This window comes from Cyprinodon tularosa, unplaced genomic scaffold, assembly GCF_016077235.1.
Source record: "Cyprinodon tularosa strain WSP-4 unplaced genomic scaffold, ASM1607723v1 ctg39, whole genome shotgun sequence".
NCBI classification, from domain to species: domain Eukaryota; kingdom Metazoa; phylum Chordata; class Actinopteri; order Cyprinodontiformes; family Cyprinodontidae; genus Cyprinodon; species Cyprinodon tularosa.
In genome coordinates this window covers 325365-344365 of record NW_024039107.1, presented here as the reverse complement: position 1 = coordinate 344365, position 19001 = coordinate 325365, and the positions used below count along the sequence as shown (strand labels likewise).

The 19001-nt window shown below is 41.6% G+C and overlaps 1 protein-coding gene across 1 annotated transcript in view; it reads left to right on the top strand.

Moving 5' to 3' along the window:
* Positions 1-17869, top strand: part of LOC119791427 — a 58428-nt gene extending 40559 nt beyond the window's left edge. The window contains exons 11-15 of the mRNA XM_038297500.1: positions 536-997; positions 2470-2961; positions 9758-10195; positions 12919-13413; positions 17754-17869. Coding sequence (XP_038153428.1) covers positions 536-997; positions 2470-2961; positions 9758-10195; positions 12919-13012 — 1486 coding nt within the window. The 3' untranslated portion in view covers positions 13013-13413; positions 17754-17869. The remainder of the gene's footprint in view (positions 1-535; positions 998-2469; positions 2962-9757; positions 10196-12918; positions 13414-17753) is intronic.
* Positions 17870-19001: the final 1132 nt, after the last annotated feature.

The window sequence follows — 19001 nt, the reverse complement described above, 5'->3', positions numbered from 1 at the left end:
ACAGCGAATGTGTGCCGTAATCAAAGCTAAAGGCGCTCCAACAAAGTATTAGAGTGAGTGACCTTTTTTTTTTGGCCAGGCAGTGTATAACATTTTTACATTTTTAAAACTGCTTTATCGCAGTAAATGTATTTACTTATAGAAGTAATTTATAATGTCCTGTCTAAAGCCGGTGGCTTTATACAAATAACAAATATGAATGTATAGTCTAAATCACCTGTGTTGTTATTGTTATTGGGTGCCAATCATTCAGTGGGTTTAGGAGGACAGTTAAAAAAATCTTTTAGCCCTGGTTAATAATGCATTAATGAGAACCTGAGGCACAGAGCTGGCCCACAGTTGTCTTGTTATTTGTTTATAAGTCTTAGTTTGTCTACTAAATACAAAATTCTGCGGCAAAAATGGCACTGATCTTAATTTAATCAGAAACAGAACAGAAATACACAACCCAAAGTCTATCAGCTGTTTGTGGTTGTATGCAGTAAATGCAGCTTTGATGGAATCAGGATTTAATATTTTTTTCTTCTTGTTCTAGGTTTTATCTCTGGAATTCAGCTCTTCATATAAAAAACACGTTTTTACTAAGGCTGTTCTCAACGGCAGTAAAGACGGAACAGGAGACAGGAGAGAAGATGCTGGAGCTGTTGCTCAATGTTTTTCCTAATGGAGCTTACCCATTCAATAGAAGATTCAATGTTAACCCTGATGATGATAGTGACGTTAAAGATAACTCTGACTTCCTGCTGGATCTGTACTCCCAGATTAAGGACTGTGAGACTAAAACGGGTCTGAGTCTCATTCCATCATTACAGTCAGTTTTCCAGTCAGCTCCTGCAGAGTTGATCATAGACCTGTCAGAGAGAAAGGCCTCCATCCTCCTGGAAGTGTTGAAGTTCCAATCAAAGAAAAAGCAAGTAGAGCTCAGAAACTGCTCATATGATGACTACAGTGACCTGAAGAGTTTCCTACAGTGTCTGCCTTATATCTCAAAGTTTAGGTACAGTCATTTAACTTTTTACTGTCAATTAAACAGATGGAAAAAAGCTCTGACTTTAAATGTTACCCTCAAAACTAACAGTATTTAACTTAGACAAAATGTATTATCATTTTGTATACACAGAGTGTATACAAACTAAATTTCGATGCATACAGCTTTTCAACAGTAAATGAGCCGCTTATTATTCAAAAAAAAATATTTTCTATAAAATGCAGCAGTGATCAAAAAGTGTTAATAGCTCAAGAAATAGTAACACTGTGCACCTGCTGTAGTATTTTTCATTAATGTCTGATAATTATGAGTTTTTCTTTAGAGCAGATGTAAAAAAAAAAACGTACAAGACAAAAAAACTAAATATGTGCATTCATGTCCATATGCTGAAGACATTAGAAATGTATTTTATCTCTCCAACTTAAAAATTTAAATCACTCTAGCTTACCAGGAAAGCAGTCATAATTATTTGGATTTGTAAGGTAATCTGATGATTTTCATTATATGTTTTAGCACAGGAAGCCATATAAGTTGTTAAAAAATGTCTAATATACGTTAATTTGATTTGATCAATGATCACAATGTCAGATTGGCTGGCCACAACCAAGTTGTCTGTTTGTATCTGGTGTTGTGATATTTGAATATGTTATTAACTAGAACTGGAGGTTGTAGTTAATTAATAGGCCATTCAAAATTGAGGGTAAAACCATTTAATTATTATTAGTTGAATGATTATAAATGTAACTCACTCACCAGGGTTCTTGGTCTTTGGCCTCCAAGATCAGACTCCTGGATCGGCTGAAAAAATCCATTTGTTTTCACCAATTTAGCAAAATAGACTGTGGCTATCAGCAGGGTCATTAGGCACCAACCAAAGAAATCTGTCTTCGTTTATTCAGATATTTACTGAGGAGGGTGAGTCAGACCTGAGTGATAAATCGTTTGCTGTGCAATAAACACAAACTACTACTGGTTAAAATATTGATGTCTTTATTTCTAATAATCCAGGAACGTTTTCATATATATATAAGAGAGGGAGAGATATATAAATTAATGTTTATGCGACTGACTGTTGGCATCCCCCCCGTTGGACGTTGGAGAGTGCCTGTAGCCTGCATTGTGTCTACAGCCAGGTCTTGTTGCTGTCTCATGCATTGCCTTGCCTTCTTACGCTGAAGACAATTATTAGACTGTGTAATGCAGAAGCTTGTTTGGCTTGTAACAAAACTTTGCATTATTTCCCCTAACTCTGAGTACTAAAAATGAAATACCAGGAAGTTTCTCATGTTCCACCTGTCATGATATGTAAGAATCCCCTCCCCTTTTATGTGCAAGTTATTTCGTAGTACAGGGCCAACAAGCTTACTTTAAATGTGTGTAAAGAGCTTTGTAAAGAAAACATATATTCAAAGAGTCCATCAGTACTGTTATTGAGTTTATACAGTTCAAATCAACAGTAAAATATTTTTTTCTTGTTCCAGGTTCGCTCCTGTCTGCTTCAATCCGCCTGAACAAATCAGGTTCTTGGTGAATCTACTCATTGCAGCAGCAAAGTTAGAACAGGAGACAGGAGATAAAGTGATGGATATGTTAGTATCAGTCTGTACATTTGAGGTGTCCTCTTGTGAACAAGACACAGATCAGGATTTTTATTGTGAAGATTACAGTGAGGATGAGGATCAGGAGGAACATGTGGCCGATTATAGACAGAGTGACTTCTTGCTGGACCTTTACTCCCAGGTGAAGGACAGTGAGACAGAAAGAGGTCTGAGTCTCCTTCCATCATTACAGTCAGTTTTCAAATCAGGTCCTCCAGTCTGGACCATAAACCTCTCAGAGAGAAAGACCTCCATCCTCCTGGAAGTGTTGAAGCTCCAATCAGAGAAGAAAGCAGTGAAGCTGACAGGCTGCTCACATGGAGAGAGTGAAGTGAGGAGTTTCCTACAGTGTCTGCCTTATATCTCACAGCTCAGGTAAATATTAATATTTTAACTGAATAATACCAATGAAGTTCAACCTGGCTGGGAAATAGGAAACATGGTGTAAAGAAAACCCCAAAATAGAATACTAATAATTCTGTTCTGTAACTGAATGAATAGTTTTAATTAAACACAATGGGGTATATATCGGTAAGCAGAGACAGCAGTTGCTTACGGGCCCACAATCTCTTAGGGGCCCAATCACTGACACCTGGTCGGCCCCCTACGCAATTGTAGACTAGGACATCTCTTTGCAGATGTAATGGTGTGAAAAATTCCTGTTAAACCCACCTGATCCTGAAGTGACTGACCGCACCGGACAAAATTTATACCGCAACACATGGCAGATTTCAACATGATGGTGAGCCGTATAAACACGACACCAAGAGCAAAGCAGACAGTGGTACTTTTAATTACCATGTTAATAACTGTGTATAGTTCATTAGAAGGTTGGTGAAAAATACACTCATATGATATAAGTGGTTGTCTACGGTGCGTGTGTGGGGTGGGTGGATAAGCATCTCCCTGAAATCACGTCTTGTATTTCATATGGAGCCCACCCAGATAATGTTGCTTATTGTTGTGTCGTAAAGCTATTGATTAAACTGCCAATCAATGGATCTTTTTCAGGATGGTCTTAGTTATCTCCAGAGGGGCTATAAATTCAAAATAGACATATACCAAAAACCAATCAAAGTTATCAAATCCGTATATTTATATAAATGCCAGCAACAAAAAACATTATAAAAACAATTTTCATAAACAGGTTTACTTTTTGTACATACATCTTGCTCTTCTGAGGCTTTGTGAAGGTACATCTGTGTTTTGCATGGTCCAATATTGTGTCACAAACCTAAAAAAAAATTACCAGTTTAATAATGAAGAAGCTATTTGTCAGTTTTATTTCTTTTAATATTTAGAAAATATTTATTTTCTGAGAATGTGTTTATTTAAGAGCAACTATGCAAATTAACAAACACCTAGAAAAAGTGTTTTGTTTTTTGTTTTTTCCTTTATCTCTCTCTGTTCCACTTTCTATCATTGCCTCTTTCAGTTTCGTTTTGTCAAGCCCAGCGATATGATCTAAAATGTTGCTATAAAAATGTGTAATTAAAGAAATAAAATTAATTAATAAAATTATAAATTGGTTCTCAAGGGGAACCCCCAAGCTCCCCTTGGCAAAGCAAAATCTGTTCAACACAATAAAGCAACCAGACTACCATTCTGCTTACTATGATGCTGGACAGGACACACAAAAAAAGAAAAAAAAGTACTCTATATTATATTATTATCCATGTGAATCCCAGATGGTTCATTCATCTTTGCCTTTTTATAAAAAGTGCTTTAAATCAGTCCTACCTGTCTTTATCCATGTTGGGTCAGATCATGACATTTGAAAAAGGAGGCAGATACTCAAGGCAGCAGAATAAAGCATTAACCTTGCTGCATGCAGTTAGCCAAGCCTTGTAGCTAAACCAGGTCCCAGAAAAAAACAGATTTCACCTCCAGCTTTCTTTGGTACATTTGCTTTAAGGGATTTCCCTTCCGTCAGTCAGTTGCACTACGAGTGTGACAATACTTTTGGTCTGCTCACAGTGCAGCTCTCATGCACCCCAAGCTCTTCTATCCTTTTACATTGCAGAGGAGCTACTACTACTACTTAAGTAGAAGTATAGATACTGCAGTTTAAAAACACTCTGGTAAAAGTTGAAGTATCAACTTAGACTTAGACAGTACTTTATTGATCCCTTGGGAAGGCTCCCTCCGGAAATTAAAGTTACCAGCAGCTTACAGGGCAAAAAAGTATTAAGTTAAATTAAGTTAAAATTAAGCAACAAACAAGTATTAAGTTAAATTAAATTAAAATTAAGCAAAATACAAATACAAATAAATATGGAGTTCACATTTTACAGAAAAATTTAAAAAGTGTTGCTACTCCTTTCCTCTTTCCCCTGTCCGGTGTCGCCTCCTCGCCCCCAGTGAGGCGTTGTACAGTCTGATGGCGTGGGGGACAAAAGAGTTCTTAAGTCTTTTGGTCCGGCACTTGGGAAGCAGCAGTCTGTCACTGAACAGGCTCCTCGGGCTGCTGATGACGGTGTGAAGAGGGTGGCTGCTGTTGTCCATGATGTCCATCAGTTTATTCAGTGTCCTCTCCTCTGCCACCGTCACCAGAGAGTCTAGCTTCATGCCGACCACGGAGCCGGCCCGCCTGATCAGTTTGTCCAGTCTGGACATGTCTTTCTTGGATGTGCACCGTGGTGGACTTTGCTGTCCAACCACACCCCAGGGTACTTGTAGGAGTCCACGGCCTCCACCTCAGTTCCCTCTAGTACGACTGGTCTTGGCTTTTGTCTGGGCCTCCTAAAGTCTATAACCAGCTCCTTTGTCTTAGAGGTGTTGAGCTCCAGGTGGTTTGTGTGGCACCAAAGGGCAAAGTCCACCACCAGATGTCGATACTTCTCCTCTTTGTCATCCCTGATGCATCCGACTAGGGCCGTGTCATCAGCATACTTTTGTATGTGACACAGCTCTGAGTTGTAGTGGAAGTCAGAGGAGTACAGGGTGAAGAGAAGAGGGGCCAGCACTCTGCCCTTAGGGGCTCCTGTGCTGCTGACCACAGTGTCAGACACAATGTCCTTCAGCCTGACATACTGCGGCCTGTTGGTGAGGTAACTGTGGATCCAGGTGCGGGTCCACTCCCATGCTGTATAGTTTGTCCTGGAGCAGAAGGGGCTGGATTGTATTAAAGGCACTGGAGAAGTCCAAGAAAAGGATCCTCGCTGTGCCACTGCCCTTATCCAGGTGGGAGTGGGCCCGGTGCAGCAGGTAGAGAATGGCATCCTCCACACCGACATCTGGTTGGTATGCGAATTGCAGGCGGTCTTGGGCATGTTGCACCTGAGGCCTGAGGAGGCCAAGGACGAGCCACTCCAATGTCTTTATCAGGTGGGAAGTGAGTGCCAAGGGCCGTTAGTCATTCAGCCCGCTGGGCCTGTTCTTCTTGGGCACTGGAACGATGCAGGATGTCTTCCAGAGGGTGGGCACTTCCCCTAGCTGCAGGCTGAGGTTGAAGATCTTCTGTAGTGGTTCTCCCAGTTCAGCAGCACAGGTCTTCAGTAGTCTTGGACACACCTGGTCCGGCCCTGCTGCTTTCCTGGGCTTGAGCTTCCTCAGCTGTTCTCTAACCTGGTCTGTGGTGATGTGGGGCGGAGATTGTGCTGAGGTCTGCGGGGGGTTGTCAGTGTTGTGTTGTATGGGGAGAGGTGTGTAGTGGGGGGGAGGGGTGTCTGCAGTGAGAGAGAGGGTTGGGGGGGCATAGGCTGGTTGAACCTGTTGAAGAAGATATTCAGTTCGTTTGCCCTCTCCATTGTTCCCCCAACGGCTCTGTTTTTTGTGTTGAGACCAGTGATGGTCCTCACACCTTCCCAAACCTCCCTTGTGTTGTTCTCTCTCAGCTTCCGCTCCACCTTTCTCCTGTAGCTGTCTTTTGCTTCCCTCACACACTGCTTCACCTCCTGCTGTGCTGCCTTCATTGCCTCCCTGTCTCCACTCCTAAAGGCAGCCTTCTTCTTGTTGAGGATAGTTTTGACTTCTCGCATTACCCATGGCTTATTATTAGGATAACAGCGGACTGTCTTAACAGGAGAGACCACATCTACGCAGAAGTTCAGATAGTCTGTCAGGCAGTGTGTTAGCCCATCTATGTCCTTGCCATGCGAGTTGAACAGTACATCCCAGTCCGTGGTGTTATAACAGTCTGTCAGAGCACTCTCCATCTCAGGGGACCACCTCCTGCTGGAGCGAGTTGTTATAACCTGCTTTTGGACCAGGGGGGTGTACAGTGGCTGTAGGTGGACTAGGTTGTGATCTGACTTCCCTAGTGGGGGGAGGGGTGTTGCTCTGTATGCATCCCTCACATTAGTATACAGGAGGTCGATTGTCCTGTTATTCCTTGTGGGGCAGTCAACAACTTGATGGAAAACAGCCAAAGAAGAGTCCAGAGTCACATGGTTGAAGTCCCCAGAAATTATAATAAAGCGTCAGGATGTTGTGTCTGTAGCCTTGCTGTGACAGAGTGGATTGTTTTAAAGGCAGTGACAGCATCCCCTCTTGGTGGGATGTAAACACAAATGGAGATCACGTGACTGAACTCCCTCGGCAGATAGTATGGCTGCAGGCTAACGGCTAGTAGCTCCAGGTCCCGGCAACACCACACAGACTTTTCAGTTTTATGTCCTGGGTTACACCAACGGTTGTTCACTTACATGATGAGTCCCCCACCTTTTGTTTTCCCACTCGCTTTAATGTCCCTGTCGGCTTTCACAGCGGTGAATCCACGCGGGTTCAAGTTAGCATCCGGTACGAGTTGGTCTAGCCATGTCTCTGTAAAGATGAACAAGCTGCTCTCTCTGTAGATCCGCTGGTTGTTCAGTGCGGACAGCTCATCAATCTTGTTCAGCAGCGAGTTAACATTTTCCATGATTACAGTGGGAATCGATGGCTTGTAGCCCTGGCCTTGCAGCCCCTTGGTGTCCTCCTCAGCTCCGCCGGATTGTTGTGTCTTATGCCGGCTCTTCCCATTGTTCTAATGGCCAGCAGTTCCTCTCTCGTATAAGTGAGAAAAAAGTCTCCTGGTTGCGTATTCAGGTTGGGATTATCCATGGGATAAATGAGGAGTACACACAGAGTAAAATGTTGAAGAGGCAACTTAAAAAAAGGTTAAAAAAAAAAAAGTTTAAAAGAGGTGGAAAAACTAGAGGGCTACTGGAGAGGCAGCCGTCTCCACAGCGCCATGGTTACTTGACCTCTTTACTCAAGTAAAAGTGAAAAATTTTGTGTTTGGTATATAGACAATTTCCTGATTCACGTGTTTTTTAAAACACCTGAACTCATCGTTTGTTTTTTTTTGTTTTTTTTTCTGTCTTAATGAGAGCAGTGGGCTTTAGGCTGCCCTGCAAGACTTTACACCTAGGTTTGAATGGAGACTAAGCCATTCTCAAGCACATATCAAGGTGCTCACTCTGATCCTGGATCCATATTTATTTTTGATTCTGTTCATGGTGGAGAATCCTGCTTCACAGCAGCAAGTTGAGCCAAACATCCTCTAAATGTTCAGGTTCCGCTCCGGTCCGGCCAGGTCAACATCTGTTATTACAATCGCACCAAACAGGAAAAAGAACAACGACAAGATCCGGTTTGTTAAATTAAAATATAGAAACAATAGATCTGTAACTACAAATTAGAGTATAATTCTTATATATTTCAAAAAACTAACACTGTTTATTTCAAAGATTGGATGCAAACTATTGGTACTTCAACAGACCAGGAAGCAGATTTCTCATCTCCATCAGAAACCACACATATGCTGGATGCTGATGGGGATTTTTTTAATGTCATATTAAATGAATCGTTCATTTCTGCATGTTTTGCTCCTACGAATTAAATTATAATAATGAGCATGCTTTAGTCGGAGTCCAGCAATATGGGAGAAACAGCGGAGGCTGTAGGCTTTGCATTGTGCAAGCTGTCTTGAGCGCTGCAGAGCGAAGACGAAGGATATGGGATTTCGGAGTAATAGGAGAAGCGACACAGTCCGCTAATCCATGACCTCTGCAATAACCCGAAGCCAAGAGTAACGAGTAACCCAGCAACCTCTATTGGCCAGCCGCCATTTGTTAAATGTAAGAGGTTGACTGCTGACCTTCCTGCGTACATTAATATTTATTGGGGACCACTTTCCAGAGAATATTTATTCTTTATTTACACTGCTACAACACATGCATGACTATACCTGTAGCATTTGCATAGCATTTATCACATATGTGAATATTTACAGGTTTAATTGGATATAATGTTTTGGGTGTGTAATAGGTTCTGTGTAGAAAAGAATATGCATTGTTGTTGTGATACTGTGTCGCGCATGCGTGTTTAGAGGCGACGCTATGACGCATGCGTGTAAGAAAAAAAATGCGGTTAGAGCTTAAAGATGGAAACGCGAAAACGGCGTTTCAAAATCTTCCCACTCTGAAGGCTTAATAAAAAAAAGATCGTTTACAGACCCCCGAAACGCCAGCTTCGTATGGATGAGAGGCTGGTTTGGTGAAAAATGTGTGCATTTAGGCCAGGGTTTGACTTCGTGTGGACGGGGCCTAAGATAATATTTTTATTCAGGATGAGAGAAAAAACAGACTTTAACATCACTTACCGGTACAAACAGGCAAACAAAAATACCATTCCACAAATGGTATTGAAAATGGACAGCACCCATTGAAATTTGTTGCCGAGTCATGTTCTTCTATGCATTTCCTTGAAGTTTCCTTGATTGAAAAAATTATTTAAAAACTATGGTGTAATTTGCAGAATAGAAAAAGAATACTCTGACCATTGGCTGGTTTGGCCTTGATAGACCATATGTTTCAAGAGGTTTCTTAAAGAGCCTTAAGCATGGTTAAATTTCAAATTTAAAGCAACAGACCCTTAAATTTTAACCCTGTTTACATTTTACTAATTTTATATTTATAGTTAAACTATTTTAGATTTGAGCTCAAAAAGGCAGTGAGAAATAGGAAATGGGGTATAACTCATTTTAATCTTATCATATGATCTGTTTGTTGTGCGAGTCATTCACTGTCTAAAATCAATGTTAAGCGTCTTCGACCAAACATGTTTTTTGCATGTAATGTCATCACTTGCATTCCTAAATGAAGTCCATCTGTAATGTGTGGTCCAATTTATGCAGCTTAGATCAAATCATAATTTGTGTCTTTCTTGTTTTGTTTTTTTTTTCCAGTTTGGAATCTCAGAGGTCCTTTTTTCTCAAACAAACTGGGCTGTTAGTGTGTCTGTTCTGTGCAGCAGCAGAGAGAGAACTACAGACAGGAGAGAAGATGGTGGAGCTGTTAGCATCACTCTGTAGATATGAAACATTTCCTCTGGAGGAAAAATACGGGGATTACAAATATCGTCTTTCCTTCCTGCTGGATTGGTACTCCCAGATGAAGGACTGTGAGATTACCACATGTCTGAGTGTGCTTCCGTCATTGCAGTCAGTTTTTCAGTCATCTTCACTAGTCTGGACCATAAAGCTCTCAGAGAGAAAGACCTCCATCCTCCTGGAAGTGTTGAAGCTCCAATCAGAGAAGAAACCAGTGGAGCTGACAGACTGCTCACATGGAGAGAGTGAAGTGAGGAGTTTTGTTAGGTGTCTGCCTTATATCTCACAGCTCAGGTAAGTCCAGCATTACTTCTTTCTATATATAATATTTATCAATGGTCCTATATCATGCTTGGTTGCAAAATAGAAAACATTAACAATATGGCCCCAGAGCATGTATTTGCCATTTGTGCAGGAAAATTCTGTTCAGATTAGGCAGACGGCGTGTACCAAATACGCCTCCCAAAGGTCTCGCCCTCACATTCTGCAACCATGACTACCAGTCTGAGTTTGTAAAAATGGAGGCTCAAAGTGTATCTTATCTTGAAGAATTTGGGATGTGATCAAATTAGCTTTTAACTAATTTAGAGCATTTAGAATGTTTTCAAACCAATTCACAATACAAAACCATGAGGTGAATAAAGCATTATTTAGCTAAATAATGCTATATTAAATGATTTTCTTAATCACTAACCAATAACCTTTAGATAAATTATTCTTTACCCCCTCTGAAATAGCTATTAATGAGTAGACATGAGGATTCCATTAAATTACTTTTGGTCATAATTTGGTAATCACAATGTAATGAGCATATGAGAAATCGCATGAAACTTTATAATTATATCAGTTTTTAAACCTTTAAATAAAGCTTGTTTTAGCTTCTGAGAAAAAAAAACAACTGAAACATGCTAGCATAGCATACCATGTGTCCATCTTGTTAGCTTTGTCTATATTCACCAGTAAACATGAAATTAATACAAATCATCAAATACATGTTTTACCTAGAAACTATTTCTAACTTTGCCAGGCCTTCAACCCCCTCTCAGCACAGCTGCCACAGAGCTATGCCTTGGCCTCTAGAACTCTAGTTTAACATTAAAACACCACAGGACACAGATCTTTCTCTTTTCCGTGAAACTCCCCTGGGATTCACATCGGCGAGACAACATCATGGCACCAGGCCCAAGGTCTCTAGAATGACTAAGTCGCTATGATTCAGAACAAACTTGCTGCAAAACAGAACTTTGCAACATTTTTCTCTGAGTTTCAGAACTTACAGACCTGGACTGGATGTTAAAGACTCCTAAGGATGCCTTTTCCTTAGTGTGAAGTTTGCAGGTCTGGCACCATCAGGGACAGTTTCTAGTTAAACAAAATGGCTTAGCTTATGGCGTCCTGGCTGGGTGAGCATTTAATATAACTGTTACACAATATATTATTTGATATTCAGGGAGAGGGGAAGATGAATATCAGCATTGGCAAGCAAAAAAAAAAAGATAAAGCACTGTAAACACCAGACATGCTCAGAGCCACTAATGAACTTTATAATACTATTTCATTACTTTGCACGCTTTGCCCAAACCCACACTAAATACCTTTATTTTGTACAAACCTAAAGTGCATCAATCCAGCCATGCTTCGATAATGACAAAATAGCTTTGATACTTATGATGTTTGGACATGATGTGATCATCTCAAACTGCAGACACAGGACAGGGTTTTGACGTAGAAAAGACAGCTCTTTCTCTTTAAGCAAATTTATTTCAGTGCAAAAATATATATATATAGATATATATATATCTATATATATATATAGCCAAGAAACAGTCCCTCAGGTGTGTCCTAGGTCTCCCTATGAGTCTCCTCATGGTGAGATCTGCCTGGAACACCTCACCAGGGAGGCTTCCAGTCCTCCTATTTTGACTGAGCTCCTCACTCTATCTCTAAGGCAGACACCAGACACACTGAGGACAAAACTTATTTCGGCTGCTTTTATCCGGGATCTCGTTCTTTCGAGATTGACCGGTAAACGGATTAAGCCATGTCTGTGTGAATGCTCAACGTTGGTGAGCAGAGAGAAAGAGCCTACTAGTGGGCAGGTTCAGATAGCGGGAATGGTTATTTCCTCAAATGACATAAAGGGCATGCTTTCCAAACAGATAATTTAAAGCACACCTTAGCTAAGAGGCGGATAAAGGCAATGAGAGGTTAAAAAATAACTCCTTCACAGGCTTTTGGACACACATGAGTGTTACAAAATTAGATTTTGCATGACATGATGACTTTCAGATGGTCATGAATAAATGAGTGATTTGAAACAGAGATAGACTAATACTGATTGTTTTAAGGCTAATTCTGAGATAGATTATCTTGACACTAGTCTTATCAATCCCCATTATGTGCTGCTGATATTGCTTTTCCTTCCTCGAATTATAAAATTCACAAAGCATTACACAAGACTGAATTGGAAAAAAAATGTTTTCTAAAAAAAATCAAACAAAGTGTTAATATTGAATAGCAGGTCAGGGGAGCAGAAATGCATGAGCCATTGCATGTACATATCAGCCAATACTGATACACAAAAAGAAGGGTAGTATCAGCCAAAAGTAGCTGCTGGCCAATTTATTACTCCATCTGCATCACACACACACACACAACGTTGTGTTATAGCCCTTTTATTGTTGTATTTAATCAAGCCTTTTCTATAAAAGCAAAGTTCACACAAATTTGATGAAATTAAAAATGTAAACCAAAAAGCCACTGTGCTAAAACCTTAACAGTTCTTATCAGTAAAAAAATATTTGTTCTGCTTTCTTTGAATGTTGTAAATTGTTCACTGTGGCATCACAACTTTGGGTTTGTTTGGGAAATTAATTATGAAGAAGTTTTATAATTCAAGGCAGACAAGCTTACTTTAGGTGTGTGTAAAACACTTTATAAGGAAAAATGATCCGTCAGCAGTATGTTGTTGAATTTATTTATCTTGAATCAGAATCAACAGTATTTTTTTCTTGCAGGTTGGATCTTAAAAGCTTAACTCCTCCTGAACAAATCAGGTTCTTAGTGAATCTGTTCTGTGCAGCAGCTGAGAGAGAACAGCAGACAAGATAGAAGATTCTGGATATGTTGGTATCAGTATGCCAGTTTGATATATCCTCTTGGATGCAACGCATATTTCAGGAACTTGATGAACATTACTTTGAGGATGAGGAGGAGTTTGACGTTTATAGCCAGATTAACTACCTAAAAAGTGACTTCCTGCTGGATCTTTACTCCCAGATGAAGGACAGTGAGACTAAAACAGGTCTGAGTCTCCTTCCATCATTAAAGTCAGTTTTCCAGTCAGCTCCTCCAGTCTGGACCATAAAGCTCTCAGAGAGAAAGACCTCCATCCTCCTGGAAGTGTTGAAGCTCCAATCAGAGAAGAAACCAGTGGAGCTGACAGACTGCTCACATGGAGAGAGTGAAGTGAGGAGTTTCCTACAGTGTCTGCCTTATATCTCACAGCTCAGGTAAATATTATCATTAGAGATGTCCCGATCCAGGTTTTTGCACTTCCAATCCGATACCAATATTGTTTTTGCACTTTCGATCCGATACCGATATTGTTTTTGCACTTCCGATCCGATACCGATACTGGCCGATACCAGCCTATCCGAGCATGTATTTAAGTTTAAGTTAAACTATTTAGCCTTAGTTGTAAGACTCATGTTGAAAAGGCTTTTAGTACTCTTAATAATTTCTAGCCAGCTGAATTAGGTGAGATTGAATAAAACACAATTATTGGTAACAACAACAAACTTACCCGTTTATTAAGAGATAAACACAAACTGGAAAAAATTATGAATAGCAATCTGAAAATTGCCCAGTGAACAGTAAAACCGTGAACAGTTAAAGGCGCAAGTATTACTGTAAGTTGTAATAAAAATGCAAAACAGACAAGAGTGGAAAATAGTCTATTAACTCAGAATCAGGACTCTACTCTTGAAAAAAGACACTGCTTGAAAAAAATCAGTGCAAATAATATTGTGAACTATTACACAAAAATGCCTTATACTCCCCAATCTCCTCCACACCTAGTCTCCATCTACACACTCCCTTCAACTGTTTGCCCTGACTGCTGTCCAAGCATGATGGGGAGATTCTTTTTTACAAAGACGAGCATTTCAAGATTCTCAGGTGTCAGCCTGCTCCTGTGTTCATCAATGATGAGTGAGACGCTTTCAAGGCTGGTGCAAGGAGCACTGAGGAACTTGGCTGCCGTTGCTGCCAGGGTGGGTAGTCGAGCCTGATTGTCTTTCCAGTAGTGAAAAGGATTGTTTTTACGCCCAAGTGGAGGCTCACTGAGGTAGCTCTCCAACTGAAACAGTGCCCCTGGGGTGATCTGCTGCTCGTCAAAGTAGCAGCCCAGGCTGCTGGTTGAGCTTCCAGCCTCCATTCCTGGTGGTTGCTTTGCTGTCTCAGGTTCAGCCACACCTTCTCTAGAGGGCATGGTCTTCAGCTCTTGTTCCATTTTCACCACCTCTACTTTTACTGCCTCCTTTGCCTGATCCAGGTTGGTAGCAGTGAAGAACCTTAACATTTGGCTAAAATGTAATAAAGATGTATCAATAATTGTATATTGTTTCAGCCAGTGTCCACATATTAATGTTCAATGAAAACAAGTAACATACAAAATAGATCACATAGATCAGATAGCTGAACAATAATAATAATAATAATCAGCAGTCGAGTTGTAAAAAAAGAATGGGGACGATTGATTTTATTTTTTTTGGAAGAATTCATAGCCTAATTAATATATTCTATTAACCTAAAGCACTATGCCTGGTCTGGTTGTTCCATGTCAGCTTTACCAAGGCACCTTACAGTAGAACTGCAGTCAGTCCCCATTAGAGACTGACACGGGAGTGGATTTTCACTCCTGTCCCGTCTCACTCCCACAGAAAAAAATTATGTCCCGTCCCGATCACGGTGTAGGTACCAGATTGACTCGGGGGCCTGCGCCTTTTGATGACGTCACAATACATAATTGTTTTAACGTTTGCACAATTGCGCAAATCATTTTGATTGGTCTGGACAGCTTACTAAAGTAATTATAGCGGGGTGTAGGTTTTATTCGAAAGCGGGATTGCGGTTTGTAAACGGACAATTTTACGAAGAAATTCTCCATGGTCCCTGCGCCTTCCGATGACGTCACCGAATTCGCCATGGGCCTTGCGCCTCCCGATGACGTCACATTATGGCAACGCCACTCAAACAAACTACATTGAGCCCGCGGTCTGCATTTGTAACAAGAATAAATTCAGGAGAATGAAGCTAAAGGGATACAAAAAATAAACTTGTAATATTACAAAAACAAAAATACTACGAATACAAAGTATATTCAGAGATTAAAGTCCCTCTGATACTGTTTAAGTGACTGAGAAACTGCAGATTTGCCACATTTAAGATGGCGGACGCTCATGACGTCATCAAAAGGCGCAGGCCCCCGAGTCAATCTGGTACCTACACCGGGCCAGAGTAGAAATCTAAATCCTGTCCCGTCCCACTCCTGGTGAAATTATTCCCACACCCATCCCGCTCCCATTCACAATGACTCCCGCTCCTGCACCACTCCCATTCTTGTTTTTTTTTTTTTTTGAGCGCGGGTGAAAAACTCAGAGCGGGAGCACTGTTGGTTTTTGAGTCGTGTAGTTTTTATGACTCGCATTATAGTGTAGGCTTAAAGGAAAAAAACTACAAAATGGCGGCGCTGCGCCAGTACTGGATTTTTTTTCTTTCTATTTTATTATATGTTTTGGCATCGATCCTAGTGTTTTAGTTACTATTGGTTTGCTCCTGCTCCCGTCTGCTCCTGTTAATGTTTAATCCTGTACCGTCCCAATCATGTGATCGTTACTAATACTGACTCCCATCCCATGGGAATCCTACGGGAATCCCGTGACCCGTGGGATTCCTGAAAAAATGCCAGTCTCTAGTCCCCATGTCTATCACTTCCCCTACATAGTTAGGGACTAATTTCCCACTGGGGTCAGCTTCATAGTCATGGTAGGACACTTTATTGATTTTACAGTGGAGAATCTTTTATTTAGAAATAAATGACGACTATAGAGTAAAATATTTTAATTATTGTACTATAGCTTGTAACTCACTCAAATAATAATAATAATAATAATAATAAAAAACACTTGTCTTTGTAGCGTGGATTCAGCATTGTTGCCACGGCATAGAGGGGTTCAATTTCCACGTAGTCAAAACGTGTGTGCACAGCATCCAGTAAGGTAGCCTTCATGGTTTGAAGCCCTTGGTGTTCTTCGCTCTCACTGTCCAGAAAGCGTGTCAGGACACGGACAGATGGGATGCCATCTGCTGCTGTGGCAGAGGCAGCACTGACCTCCGCGGTCATCTCTTGGAAGGGTTTAAGGACTGTCGCCGTTTTCTCTAGCAGCGACCACTGGTTGCCTGTTAATGTGGCTGGTAGATTGCTGTCGCTATCCGATGCATAGGCCTGCAGTGCCCGCTTACAATGCACTAGGCTGTCAATCATCATCTTTGTACTGCTCCATCTGGTCTTGACATCTTGTTGCAAACGCTTCGGTTCAACATTCATCTCTTCCTCAACATCTTCGAGTTCCGAGTATGCCTTGGGGGAGTGCTTCAAGTGGGTTACTATTTTTCTCCCGTTAGCGATGGCAACGCTTACAGCTCGCTGTGCCAATAGACCGTGTCGGACAAGCAGCTGTAAAGTGTGCGCAAAACATCCCAGGCTGGGCACACCGAGCTGATCCATTGCTTTTTTCATGTTGGCTGTCCCTTAAAATTACATGGACCCTCTTTTTATCAATCTTCCAAGCCAGTAACATATGTTCCATGGCGTCTGTAATGGCATTCGCTGTGTGTGAGCCTCTAAACTCACGCGCATGTAAAACCGCTCTTTTGGGGTTGAAGTCTGGCCCAATCCAGTGTGCAGTTAAACTTAATAAAGATAAAGGATGGTGAGCACAGCTCCATATGTCGGTTGTGAAACTAAGCGCAGTTGCAATCTCTACCTGTTTTTCAATGTAACCTCGAACGTCTTTGTGAAACTGGGGGATCGTTTTCTCGAGGATGTAATGACGGCTGGGCATGTTGTATCGTGGTTCCAGGTGTTGGATGGTGCGTCTAAAGCCCACTTTACTGACGAGAGATAACGGCTCGTCATCCAGAATTATTTCCTCAGCAATGACTGTTGTTATCCCTTGAGCTTTAGCACTATGAAGTGGCAGCATATCACGCTTCCCAAATGTTTCTGCAAGAGTTAGTTGTGTAGGACCTTTCTTTTTCTTGTCGTCGGTTTTCTATAGAAACTCTTGATGTTCTTTATGATGATATTTCGCTAGATGCTTGATCAGATTAACACACGGCTGACATTTTCCCCGCTATCTTCCAATTCACCTGGCCGTTTTAATAGTTAGGCTGGGACACAGACCCAAAAAGACCTGTGGGTGTGTTGAAGGTGTTCTGGAAAATGCGGACCGTATTAAGGAAACACTGGCGCAAAATAGTGGAATGGATCGTTTCAATCGGCGTAACTGGAAAATACGGACCAGATTTTTTTTTTAAAAATGGATCGGCAGTCTGGATCGGCATTTTTACATGCCTTGCCGATACGCATTTTTTTGCCAATATCGGCGTCCGCTCCGATACGTGGATCGGATCGGGAAAAGCCTAATTATCATATATTATCATATTTGTTGTTTAACAAGATTTGATTGATATAAGCTAAGATAGCGAAACTCCCTGAGTCCATCAGTATTTTCTACTTTTTCCCTCAGTCTCTTTCTTTTGTTTCATTGGCTCCTCTGTGCTCCAGCTGTGATCCAGGGTTCTTCCAGATCGTTTGTTCATCCACACCATTCAGATCCAGAGAGGAGGTCCAGCAGCTGGTGTCACTGCTTCAGCTCCTGAACTTCAAACTGCCTCTAACAGGACAGTTGAGCAGGAAGACCTGCAGCTCTCTTGGCAGAGTTCTCCGTCTGTGTGGATCTACGGTGGATCTGATCCTCACAGCCAGAAAGATGTCTGTCAGAGGAGCTTCTGTTCTCTTCAGATCTACAACACAGCTCCACAGTCTGAGGCAGGAACCTGGAGAACATCGTCTCTTCTTCACCGTTTATCTGCTGTCATATTGAACCATTTATTCTTGATCTCCATCATCTCTGCTCCTCTTTCTGATTGCAGACTGTCCAACACTATGACCTTGTTCCTGTCTCAGTGGGTGAGAAGAGGCAGAGTGACCTTTCCTCTGGTTGTTGAAGAGCTTTCTGTGGTGTCCACCTCAGCTGGACCATCACAGAGAACCTTGCTGAAGGTTGGCGTCTCTGCTGAGGTTCTGGACAGTCAGAAGGTTAGACCTGACTGAGTCCAGCCTTCCTGCTCAGAGTCTCTTCAGTCTGCTCCTTCATGATGCTCCTCTCACAGTCAGGTAAATGTCTTCTTCATCTCCATCAGCTGAACCAAACCCAGGTAAGTTCAGGTTTGATCTGTGATCTCTGCAGGCTGAGTGAAGGTGTTCTCCAGCAGCTTGTGGTCCTCCTCCATGAGGTCCAGGACCAGGACCTGACGTTGTTCTTCTTGAATAAGGTTGGTGGAGACCTGAGCTCCTGCCGGTTGAACTGGGAGCTGCTTCACTATCTGCTGCAGGAGCCGTCAGATCAGACCATCACTGTCAACCTGAAGAAGAACAGCTTCTTACAGGAGAAAGCTTCAGAGCTGCTGCCCTTTCTGCACAGGATGGTGCTGCAAAGGTGGAGGTTATGATTCTTCTAATGAACAGTTGATCTGATCTCCCATCAGCCTCTGGTTCCTGGAACTAAACAGTGTTGTTGACCCTCTGTGGATCAATCAGATCACTGATGCTCCTCCATCCTCCATCCATCCGTCTCACCCATTGGCTCATATGCTCATATTTGCAAAGAACAAATACACAGCGGAGCAGCATCACTGTATAAAAGACTGTCATTTATTGTTTCAGCCCTCTAGATTATCTTTTTCTCTATGGGGCATGTGTAGTTTTAATTTCCACCACTAGGTGGCCCCCAGACTGCATTAATGCATAGAG